Source organism: Halichoeres trimaculatus, unplaced genomic scaffold (genome assembly GCF_033239565.1).
Source record: "Halichoeres trimaculatus isolate MK-OKI-2021-1 unplaced genomic scaffold, fHalTri1.1 fHalTri1_scaffold_4, whole genome shotgun sequence".
NCBI lineage: Eukaryota > Metazoa > Chordata > Actinopteri > Labriformes > Labridae > Halichoeres > Halichoeres trimaculatus.
In genome coordinates, this window is record NW_027437182.1 from 26137158 (window position 1) to 26149993 (window position 12836).

The 12836-nt window shown below is 40.6% G+C and overlaps 1 protein-coding gene across 1 annotated transcript; it reads right to left on the bottom strand.

Moving 5' to 3' along the window:
- Positions 1–1130: 1130 nt before the first annotated feature.
- Positions 1131–12395, bottom strand: abhd17ab (abhydrolase domain containing 17A, depalmitoylase b). Its single transcript, XM_074668706.1, has 5 exons — positions 11644–12395; positions 10626–10996; positions 7510–7704; positions 5963–6142; positions 1131–4826 (listed from the first exon to the last, which is right to left on the bottom strand). The coding sequence occupies exons 2-5, from the start codon at positions 10988–10990 to the stop codon at positions 4601–4603; spliced, it is 966 nt and encodes a 321-aa protein (XP_074524807.1). The 5' UTR covers positions 10991–10996; positions 11644–12395; the 3' UTR covers positions 1131–4600.
- Between the last annotated feature and the right edge of the window lie 441 nt (positions 12396–12836).

The window sequence follows — 12836 nt, forward strand, 5'->3', positions numbered from 1 at the left end:
CCTTTACATAAGTCAACATTTGTCTTGGACCTACCAGATCATAAAAGTCTGGACACAACCATCATATTCATGTCCTCTAAATGTTTTCTACAGGCTTATGTTTCGGTTGGATCATCAGGTCAGGCAAAACTCTTAGATTTATGAGTCTGGAGATAAGAATGAGACATCTATCCTGTAAATACGCAAATCAGTAGTTCTGTGTGGCTTTTGTTTGTTTTTCCACTGATCGAGGCTGTTTTTACTCTGTGGTGAAACATATCAGGAAACTAAGTTCAATGGAAACTGGTCTGCCTGTAGGAGTGTTTCACAGACATTAAGTTTGGTTTAAAGTCACCTTAGTTCGCTCCTCCAGTGAAGAACACTGACACGCCGCTCTCTGATTCACAGACCTTGTTTTAAGTCTCCTGCTCTGTAGCCATGGCACATCCACAATCCTTTGATACGTGTCAACATGAAAGGGTTTTTGTACAGAGGGCCATGTGAATGTCAATGTGTGTGTGTGTGTGTGTGTGTGTGTGTATGGAGAAGTCAGGCTGCAGCAACTTTGCCCCACACAGGAGGACGTGCCGCTGCAGCTGCTTCTAATCCGTAAGTGCATTTGAGTGGGGCTCCAGATTGTTTATGTGGCACATTGACAGAGAGCTGGCAGAAGTGTGTAAGAGTGTGTGTGTGTTAGTGTACATGTTGGTGTGTTTCAGGGGAAGGAGGGGGAGCACAGCTTACCATCCATCTGTCCCCGTTTCCCCACAAATCAACATGGTGGCAGATAGAGGAGGGAGGTTGGGCTGGACCTGAGTCCTTGTACCGCTTTAATTAAAACACATCACTGAACCTTTTTCTGGCACAGATAAGCTCATAGAGACATGGCAAATCCACAGAGGAGGGGGAAATCGCACATCAGGCAATTAAAGACTCATTTACTCATCAGCCAATTATCCCCCTGAGCCTGTCTTGGATACATCTTGTGCAGGCGCATGAGGCCTTTCACTAACAGGCAGGTCATTATTCACCAAGTGCCAGGACCGCCGTGAGTGGAAAATTAGAGAATGAATGAGACACACGCTTATATTTCACACACTGCAGCTCCTCTTAAAAGAAAGACAGAGACAATCTATTGATCTTTTTTCCGATTACGTTTTATTAACCTCCTATTCTCTTTAAATCTTGTAAAAGAAGACAAAATCTTTAAAAACTGGAAATTAGTCAGTATGATAAAAAGTGGATAAAAATGTGCGATGACAAAACCAGGCCCACAGATATTTTACAGCAGAACTTCAAACATTCTAATGAAAGACAAAACATAAAAAGCTTTTTTGTGTGTGCTTGAAGCTCCTCTGTTTTTGTTCTTTCATCATCCCACACTTCTCCCCTCAACACCAACTCTCTGCTGTATTGCTTTAGTCGTACTCCTCAAAAGATGATCAGTTCTAACAGCTCAAAAGAAAACACACTCACACACATGTAACTTGGTTAATAAGTTGTTCAAACTCTGTCGCTGCACATTCAAAACCCAACATGATATGATCAAATATAGTTATCAAGAAATCTGAAAAAAGTACAATTCAGCTTTATGCACATGTTCTGTACAACGGAAAAGATCAGATGATCCACAAAGATAAATAAAAGTGAACAAGAGAACTTAAATATGATTTTTTTTAGCTTTGATACCAAAAGTAAGAGCAGGTACACTGGGTGAAGCTCTAGAAAAGAAAGACTAGTTACACTTTGGTTGATAAATACTCAAGAAAACCTGACTTCCCTTTAAAAAAACACACAACGATGTCAGATCTCTTTGAAAGTTTAGAGGTGCAATAATTAATGTCCAGGGTTGAATGTGAAATGACTCAGTTGGCTGACACACTTGATCTGGAATATTTAAGCCACTGATTTATCGATTTTGCATATCAAATCTAATAAGAACAATGTGATTTTATCCTTATGAAGTGCTGTTTAAAATTATTTTTATGGGTCATCTCACAAGTCAATCAAAATAACCTGAATAGGAAAGTCATCTGGTGTTAACTCGAACCTGTCTTTTTTCACTGATTATAATGATCTTGTTAGAAAATGGTGAACAGAAAAAATGAAAACATAACGTTTATACATCTTCCCTTTTTACTGCGCACAAGAAAAGTGCAATAAAACACCAGCAGCTGGAAAAGTAACGTCACCACTCTTACATAAACCTATGCAGTAAAATCAATAGCGTTGTCGAAAAGTTGTGCTGAAGTCCTCAACTTTTAAGTGGGACGTGTTAGAGTAATGTTCATGTCACAGGCAGTTCCTGTGCAGACTATAAGTCAGTGAGAAAAATGACTTAAAAAGCTTATTTGGTGTCTTAGTTTGTAGAGTAGTAATTTGTTGTAATGCTGAGATGTGAGGGGAGCTTCTCAGTTTGCTATTTGTGTTAAAAAAATGTAAGAAAAAAAACCCCATAGTGCTGCATTTTACTGTGATAAAAACTCTGCTCCTGTGCTTTTCTGTCAAAATATGGGAATGACTTTTACATTCATTTCACATTAAACATCTTTGAGTTTTTCATCTGACAATCATTAAACACATGAGGCCAATGAGAAGAGCTGATAAAATTGCTCCTCAGGATGAAGAGCAAACAAGCTGACAATCAGGGGCTATTCAAGGCCTGAAAACAGGCTGACTGAAAGAAAAGGCCTGTTTAATTATAGTGTTGCTTCTCTGCTCCAGACACCGAGGGGGAAACAGGAACCTCGTTCACAGCTGTGACCCACTGGTGTTGGACATAAACAACATGAGGGAGACTTAAACAAAGCAGACAAGAGTGAAAGACTCTCAGACATTCTACTTAATGAAGAAGCAGGATTTTTTTCTCTTTTTGTTGCTCTTGGTCTTCTTTAAAACAGCCAGACTTTACTCCACTTCATTTCAGACATGGTGAAGGGAGGACTGAAGGGTTTTAAAAGGAAACTCAAGGGGAACAGGAAAGAGAAGAAATTAACGATAAGGCCGCCACATGAAAATCTAGTTTGGTCTGTACCATAGACTGTATATAGAGTGGATAGCGTGGCTCCGCCATTTATCATTGTACAGTTTTGAATCCAAAATTCCCCTGTAACAGGCGCAGCCATTGTAGCAGTTTGCAGCCAGAGTCTGCGCAGTAGAGACGATGAGGGATTCTGGGAGAATCTGAGTGGAGCTGGGTGACAAAAATAATAATTTTTTTTTTCCTTCGAGAGTCTAATCACTTCTTGACTCTACCTCCTGACACATTTTACAATCCCCAGAAAAAATACATGAAAACGGCAGCTGTCAATCATCGTTAATCGTAAAGCCTTATGTTTAACCTCATAACTAATAAAAACGAAACTTTTCAGAAAAAAGAGGACTTGAATACAAGACAGCCAGAAAATATCTTCAAATTACCACAACAATTGGATGTGAGAAACATTTCTACGAGGTGTATACATTTTTTAAAGTTTGACCACAGCCCATCTAGAATGGCTGGAAAGCCAGATTTTTTAACCTATACTGCAGCCAGCCACCAGGGGGACCAGTTTTTGTGGAGACCTCACTTCTAGCCGAGCAAGCGGACGTCCATTTTTTTTTTTACAGTACATGGTCTGTACCTCTGTTTTGAACCAAAGTTTGGTTCGTCTCTTGGATAAAATTAAAAATGGACAAAACAAAACAAAACAAAAGAAACATGCTGGATGAAAATATTGAATCTTTGAAGGGTCAGATGACATAAAGCAAACTAGATATAAACAAACATTTTGAGGATTACCTGAGCAAAATTTTAAGGAAAAACAGAACAAAAATAAAATTCAAAAGTATCTCGATGCATGTTTGTGAGTGAGTGAGCTATTAAGGGATATGGTCTTAATATTATGCAGTCCAATGCAAAAACAAAAGCTCATAATAACAATAATAATAATAACTAAACAATCGAAGTACATTTAAAGCGTGAGCAGCTAATGCAGGACTTGGGGTTGGATTGCTATAGTTTTACAGGTGTTACTCTTAAAAACACGAGAGAGCTTAGTGACAAACAATGGATTAGAATCCAAAAACCCTCCAACACACGTCAGAAGCACTGAAAGAGTCTTTTTTAAGTGCTTTCCAATGCTCAAACATCATCACACATGTGATTTGTGTTAGCTTCAGAAATGTAAATTCAAAAACTCCATGAATAGGCTGGAAAAATGACAACATCCTCCACGCGGACCACAAGATATTTGATCAACATGATTACTCTTCAGTTTATGTTTTTAAAATGCTGTATCATGTCAAGTCTCTTCCTGTGGCTGGTAATATTGCACGGACAAGGAATTCATCTGCCGCCTTGTTTGAGACTCATGGCAGCTGTTTGTTAAAGTGACTGCTATAGAAAATAGGGAGTCTAGAGTCAATTTTCAGGACTCACACGCTTTGGATGAATTTAACCACACTTCTCCAGTATGTGAACCCATAGTCCACTGTGCCTCATAAAATGAAAGACCTTTATCTGTGCTGAGCTGACAGACGCCTGATGGTGATGGACACTCCTCCATCCTGACAAAACTCTGAAAAAGGCAAAGAAAAAAGCAAGTGATGAAACTGTTGATGATAATCCTGGTGGTAGTGTTCAGGCGTGCTGTGCTGCCAACTCCTGTCCTATAAAGCGGCGCAGGCGCTCCAGATACTGGCTGTACAATTCAATGTCGTTGTGTCCTGCTCCCTCCACCCACAGAGGCTCCACAGCCTTGGGGCAGCGCTCGAACAGAGCCAGTCCGTGGGAGAAGTCAATCACCTCGTCCTCTGTTCCGTGGATGATGAGCACCGGGGACGTGATTTTGGACACTTTCTCAATACTGAAAAAAAAAGAAAAAGGAATAAGGATGGAGAAGAGGGCAGATTGTACAAATTGGAGTGTAGCTGGAATGACTCTCTGGATCAGGCTATAAGAATGAGTGATAACATTACGGGTCAGTGAGCAGATCAGAGAAAGAATAAAAAATGTTGGTCTTTGATGCCTTTTTTTTGTTTGGCCAAGGGATGAATCCTTCATCCTAAAAACAAAACACCAAAACTATTTGCGAAATATCTCACAAAGATGGAACAAAGCAGTAAAATCCTAAAAGCACATTCACTCATCTCATGGCGTATTCCACGAGTAAAACAGGAAAGATCGAAACAGACACAAATAGAGAAGGAGGGATGCCAGATGCCCACTCTGAATGTGAACAACAAGTGAACACTGGAGGCTTTCTGAGCTCACAACACACACACACACACACACACACACACACACACACACACACACACACACACACACACACACACACACACACACACACACACACACACACACACAAGGCTCTCCCTGGTTTCCTCACCGCCTCTGCTCCTCACCCACTTGTACCATCTGGGACCAGACTCTGCGTTATGTCCGACATTAGCTGCTATTGACCCTCTTTAGATTCAGCTGCTAAAACTGAACCAACGCAACAAGAACAGAAGGCAAAGAGCCTCGCTAATGAAAGCATTACTTTGTGTCGTAAGGGAATTGTTTCTCTGCTAAGGTTTAAAAAAAAAATCACAGTAACACATGACAGCGAACACCCACATCCCAATCACAGGCAAGCGTGGGGCACCAAGCCTCAAAAGAGGAGGAGGATGCTACGACTGAGCACAAAGCATTAAAAGAAGCTCTCACAAAGGCAGGATAAAACAATACTTCAGATACATACATTGTACACGCATTGTGCTGTGTGCTTTTTGTCATATGAACACTATTTTTGCATGACTGCTACACTTTGATATTTTATAAACTAGAGACAGAGTACAGTTTGAAGATCTCCTTTCAGAAATGTTTTGTCTATACTGCCAAAAATAATGTTTAGATGAGCCAAAGTTCAAAGTGTCAACTTAACGATACCATGCACTAAAAAGAACAACATCTTGTATAATAAAATGTAACTTTGCACCACACTGAGAAAAGACTTACTTGGGAAAAGCATCAAAGCAGTACGTCTTCTTGGTGTCAGGAAAGGCCACTCTCATGCCAGATGTTAGAGGTGAGTGAAGAACCACAGCAGCACACTCATACCGGGACGCAAGGTCCACAGTGGGGACTGTACCAATGCTTTGTCCATACAGGATAATATTCTCTGGGCTTATTCCATACCTGGTGGAAAGCGAAGATAAAAACAGAAATAGAAAGAAAACCACTGTAGGGCAGGATGGTGAGGGATGTACTGGTGTAGAAATGACAGATATGAACTTTAACCCAAAATGTGTTTGTAGCGGGCTCAGAAATCTTTCTGCTGACATATGGAGGTAAAGTTATCTTATCTATCAACTTCACAAAGACAACTAGAAAATCACTCAGAGAGTGCAGACCTCCACCAAACAAACTGTGGTTGTCACGTAACACTTTAGTCCTACTTTAATGTTATACTCCCTTTCAGCAGACTGTCTGCTACCATTTGGTGTTAGCTGCAGGGTTGTACGATAATTTGTTACCTGACAGTGTTGAAAATTACGATGACCCAGCACATATTTCATATTCTGGATCTTAGTATCCAGAATATTGCAGGATCAACTGGTTTATTCTTTTACATCTGTCAGAAATTATGGTGACCTTGTCTTGTATTGTTTTACAAAGCAATCCGACCATTTATGTTGGAGTTATATTCACATATGGTGAAAACAGCCCAATCTCACAATGATAAAGAATCCTTAAAAAAGAAATCCTTGATCCAGACGGTGATCCAGATCACCTCCGAAATTTAATCACTTCTTTCCAATCCCATTTTGAACATTTCCTGAGGATTTCATCAAAATCTGTTTGTAACTCTTTGAGTTATGTTGTTCACAAACAGACAAACTCTCCCAAAAACATGACCTCCTTAGCCGAGGTAATCATTAAAACATCACTGCAGTTTGGAAAAAAGTTGGGGGGTATTAATTTCATGAATCAAATGATTATTAATAGCTTCACCTGAAAGATGTGATGGAAAGTGACAGCAGCACAGGATTGTAAATTCACATTAAGTTACCCTTAAGTCAACGCTCTGCAGCGTTATGTCTTCCTGGGGCTACAGCTGCATTAAGACAGCTCTGTTTCCACTAATGAGACACTTAATCACACCTCAAAGTCCTTGAGAGGCACCTTGCCCCCCAGCCCTTCCTCTATTCATCTATCCTTCTTTTTCTTTTTATTCCCACAGCATCTGTCTGCACTCTGCTTCGCTCTCTCCATCCCAGCTCTGACGCTTTGAGCCGCCTCTTCTGCACAACTTTAACTTTGCATTTCTGTCCTCTGATAATTTCATTCTTCTGACACTTTTTTTCATTTTCCAAGGGCTAACAAGACAGAAAAAAACATAAAATATGAAAAGGACATTTACATCCATCCATGAAAGATTGTGTACTCTTTGTTATACTCTGATCTAAATGTAATGAAAAGGCTTCCAGTCCCAGCAGACCAAGACAGCAGACAATAAATCATTCCTTGAAGGACACATATGGGACAATTATATCCAAGCATACCGTGTGCGCAGAGCATGCCAGGCAGCATCTATGTCTGCGTAGAGGTTCTTCTCAGTGGGCTTGCCGGTGCTGACACCATAGCCTGAGTAGTCATAGGAGAAGATGTTGCAGTTGATGCGGGTGCCAAGGCCAATATAGAAACTGCTCATCTGGCCCAGGTCCACTGCGTTACCGTGGGAGAAGAGCACTGTAAACCTAAAGGATACACACGAGAGACAGGTTGGAGGTCTGTTCAAATGTAGCAGCGCTAGATGACGGCTGTGTTATGTCTTATTCTTTTTCAAGTAACCTAATTGCCAGTGTTTTTATTTCTGAAGCAGCAAATTCAAAAATGTTTTCACTTCACTTTTTGTTACACAGATGTTCCTTACAAGAAATGTGATGACTTAAAAACACTGGTAATAAATAACACAGAAGGAAATGAATCCATCAAATCAATGAGGTTTAATTCTTCTGAACTCAACAGTACATTTAAAATACAAAGCAAAAAGAATTGTATCACGTCTCTCATTGTATCTCATAGATGGAGATCTGTGAGCTCAGTCTGATGACCCTGACTCACATCATAAGAAAGATGCTGTTTTGTTAACTTATCTTTGTCCTCTGGACCTGGTGACAACAGGTCTATGTCTAAGAGGTGCTGTGTGTCGGAGGGATCAGTTTACTACTTTTGACTATTGTCAAATGACTCCAACTTACAGACGTTTTGTACAACCCGAGAAGCCGTGTATAAACGCTGGCTACTCTAGCCCTGGCCTTTTATTCATGAATGCATGTTGTGCTCCATAGAGAAATCTGATACTTTTCCTACACAGTGAATGTTTTGAGATCCTCACTCAGTTGTTCTGTTTATGAACCAATATAGCTCGTGGCTAAGCTCTTGGCGTTCCCATTCAGAACAAGCCACAACAATGACTCTGCCATATCAGGTCCAACTTGGATTCAAACTTCTGTAATACAAGATACTAGGCATAAATAGAGGTAACACAGCGTGTAACACAAGCCTGTCCATGTCTTTTTAATTGATTTGCTGAATTAATCAGCAGCTGGGCAGAGTAGCAAGACAGCAGTAAAAATAAACATAAACACTTTTTTATCACAGGACCCAAAATGTAATTTCTACCAAGGTTTACGTGATCGCTTCTCATCGAGCAATCCATCAATCACTGCAAAAATATGTAACTCAAACCTACTGGAGGGAAAACCAGATATTCAAAAATGTTTGGTCTCTGACTCTGAGCTGTGACATCTTGTTCCTGAGCAATTCTTTCCAATTCTGTTTATTTTAACATCAAATATGACAGAGGGCAAACTCACTGGCCCTCATTTATCAATCTTACATGGGAATTGGCGCAGATCTGGGTGTAAAAACGAGCTTACTGGAACGTTCACGTGTGATTTATGAAACGTGCGTACCAAGGCCAATCACGGTGTATGCCTGATCAGCTGTTGATAAATGTGGCAGCTAAAAAACAATCGTAATTTACATAACACACCCCTAAATATTCAAGGTTCAGCTATCCGAACCCACAGATTTTACGACGTGGAGAGACGCATTACGGGAAAAAGGAAACTTCTCCATGCTGGTAATCGAGAACGCCATAACAACAGAGGTAGAGAGGAAATGATGCTGCGTTGTTTGGCAGTCGAAAAAGCAGAGTGAATTAGAAAAAAATTCACTTGCAAGGAAATCACTGCAGTGATTCAGCAACGTGGATGTGACAAAGTAAAAAACAGTTTTAAACATTGAATTTATACAGCCCTCATTTGTACCAGCTCTGAAAGAAGCTGCAGACTCCAGCCTGAACCTGTCACAAACTGAGAAGGGAGTGGAGCTGAAGTGTGTCGATCGTGCGCAATTACGCACAGGTAGACCGGAGTTTTATGATTATTTGTACCACGAGAGAGAGAGCTCATAGGCTGTGATCTCATGTAAATGAACGTCCTTCGTTATGAAATAGTCACTTTTTCGCACACAGTTCATGTTTATATGATAATATTGTGAGGAGTGAAATAATCTTCTTTACTGTCAATCCTGTAATCAATACAGCTTCCTTAAAAAAATCTGACGCCCACATTCAGATTGTCGATCTATGCGTGGAAAGGAGCGCACACCCATTTTTCAGGGGTACACATGTTTGATAAATGAGGGCCACTGTCTTAAAAAGTAATGTTAAGACACAGCAGCTAAAATAAATGGAAAATTTGCATGGGAAGGCAGGATGAGAAAATTTTTGAGCCAGGTGGGAAAAGAGGAGACAAGTAGAGGAGGGGCGCCTCTATGTGAGAATGGAGAAATGGAGCTGATTCAGGGCTGCAGGTAGACATTAAAGAAAAAGGTTAGAATGAATTTAAGGGGGCTGATGATTGGTGGGGGAGATTAAAAAGTTTAGAACGGTAGGGCTGGACAATTAATTGGATTTTAATCGTGATTTCAATTTTGCCATCTGACAATCATAAAAACAATATAATCGAAGAAAACAATAAATATGCCACACAGTGTAGATGTATGCAAGTTCCTGTGCTTCGTAGCTCTTCTGTTTTCCATGTGCAGCCACAGTGAGTGTGTGTGACTTATATTTTTAACTTTTTAACTTGTTTTATCTCTTCCTTATGGCTTTTATGCACCCTTATGCACACTCCCCCCCTTGTGTTTTTTATGTATCTCTCCTTTTTTATGTATCGTTCCTTTTATCCTGAACCACTACTGTAAAGCACTTTGGGGGCCTCTTTGGTTCTGTAAAGGGCTCTATAAATAAATATTGATTGATTGATTGATTGATTGATTGATTGATATGTATCAATAATACTGTATGTGCCACTTGCTGGTTCTTCAAAGTTGTGTTTAAATCAGTACTGAAGTTTTTGAATAAATAAATAAATGTGTATATTAATTGTGATTTCAATATCACTTAAAGTAATCGGGATTCTTATTTTTACCATAATCGCCCAGCCCTATAGAACGGTTATAATAACTCTGATGGGGCCTGAAAACTGGGGCCCCCAGTGGCCTTGCATCTAAGGGAGCGTGACAATCATAGCTTAAAAAGATCTGACACATGAACAATTGCTTTGACGCTAACGGAGAAAGCAGGTACACCTCCAGAAACACCTACCTGGCATTAGGAACACAACGAATGTACATGCAGCCGACCCTACTCCCTCGGCTGGACCGGGTGAGGAACACCTCCGTCGTGTCGAGCTCTCTCTGTGTGTACTGGAACTCTGCTCGCTCTGTCAGATGGAGCTTCCATCTCCCCTCCACAGCCCCGGCGCCTCCGCTTCCAGAGACTGATGCACCGCTCCGTGCCCTCAGGCCGGATGTCCCAGTTGCTCCTTGTGCAGCAGGGCCTGCATCCGGGTCTGGTAGAAAGGTGTACGTGGGCTCAGGGGGCAGGAAGGCAAGCTTGGCTGCAATGCGACTGGGGCAAGGCGGGCAGCAGAAGAGGCAGCAGAGCTCACTGAGAGAGAGGCCATTCATCCTTTACTGTGCAGGAGGATGACAAGAGGATCACTGTGCTAATGAATACACATTATTCCAGTGTAAACACAATGAGACACTTAATACTATTCAATGTTAGAGGCATTCTCTCTGAGGGTGGCTGATAAAATACAGAACAATTTCCAGCATTTAAGCCCTATAGATGTGAAGAATTTCTTAATTCACAAAGTTTTTCTTGGGTTAGTAAGGCTACATTTTACTATTATTCCAGTTTCACAAGATCTGCCAATTCTGTCTTTATTTTCCCAATTGTTTTGTTTGTTTGTTTGTTTTTTTTAGAAAAAAAAGACCAAAATGTTAAGTTTAGTTACTACCACAAAAGATTCAGAAAACTACATAAAGTTTGGAGCCAACAAATGTTGAGTATCTGACTTTAGCAAGAAATCAATGATCACAACAGAGGCTGATAGTTTCTAATCACCAGCTAAAAGATTCAATAGCCCAGCTTTAAAGGCTAAAGGTTAATCTACATAAAAGTTTTTGAGGCTAAACTGGAGGCTCTGGTAAACCACGTTGGTTTGTGATCCATTAAGAAAATCCTGAGGAGGAAATGATTACATGACAAGTCTTTCAGTTATGAAAATAATTACTGGTTGAAGTCCCCATCGCTGAATGTAAAAAGGCTGACTTACCTGTTGAGCGATGGTCTGATTGACGTGAAAGAGAAGATGGTTATAAAAAGGCAAAAATAAAACGAGGAGGACTTTCCTCTCTTCACTCACGGGACACAGTCTGTGAAGTGCTCTGTCAGCAAGAGGAGGAAAACTTGAGGAGCCCACAGGCTGACAAGGAAGCGTTATTTACAAAGTGTCTGGTGAGTTTTCATGATGATAGCAGTCCAGATCACATCCATTTCAGCAACTAGTTCAAAGACTGACAAGAGACTCCAAATACAATATCATCTGGTTTTTATAAGGAAAAATATACGTTTCTTCAGTTTATGACTTGTGATGATAGGGAAGACCAAACGTCTGTAATATGTCCTCAACCAAAACAAACTGTTAAAGCTCAAAAAGCTAGCTCCAAAAATACATGCAAAAAGCGTCTCCCTTCAGCTCAGATGGCCGAAATATCAAGAGTAAGAGCACAAAGGAGTTATATTTTACAGAGAGAGCATATATTTGTCTGCGTGTCCCTGCTAATGCTACCCTGGCTTCAGCTAGCTTGAAGACATAAATACAGACACAGGGTAAAAACAGCGCACATTAACGGAACTACAGTTTCAGACGCGGTTAAAGCTCAGTCCTCGACGTGGCGACTTGTCCACGTAGATCCATTATGTGTGGAAACCGCGTCTCCACTGACTTTACGGCTGCTGTGTTGACATTTAAATTAATCCATGTACGTCGGTGTTTTCCTCTTCTTTGCTGTTTCACCGCATCCGGAAGCGACAGCTGACAGGATGTGACGTAATGAGTTTCCATTGGACAATTAAGGGAAACTTGTTATCAGTGGACGTGACGGCGACGTGAGAGGTGACATTCATGACTTTAATTGTTCGGTAGCATTTTTAAAGGAAAGCGAGAGAGAAACAGTATTTCCCGTGACTGGTGCATCACAATTACCTGACATGAATGGTCAGGAGGATGAGTCATAGGTTATCTGGAGCCTGGTAATTTATTAAGCTTTAAAAAAGACAATAAGATCTACCTCTGTGTCTGCATCTGTAACAGACTCCTAACATGGTGTTTAATTCTAATCAAAGGGCATGTCCGAACTCTTTTGACTGGGTTGGCCCAACTGGGGCATAAATTTGGGGGTGCGTGAGGGTGAAGAATTACTCAAAAATATTTTTATCTCTATTTTTTGTTTATTCGAATATGCT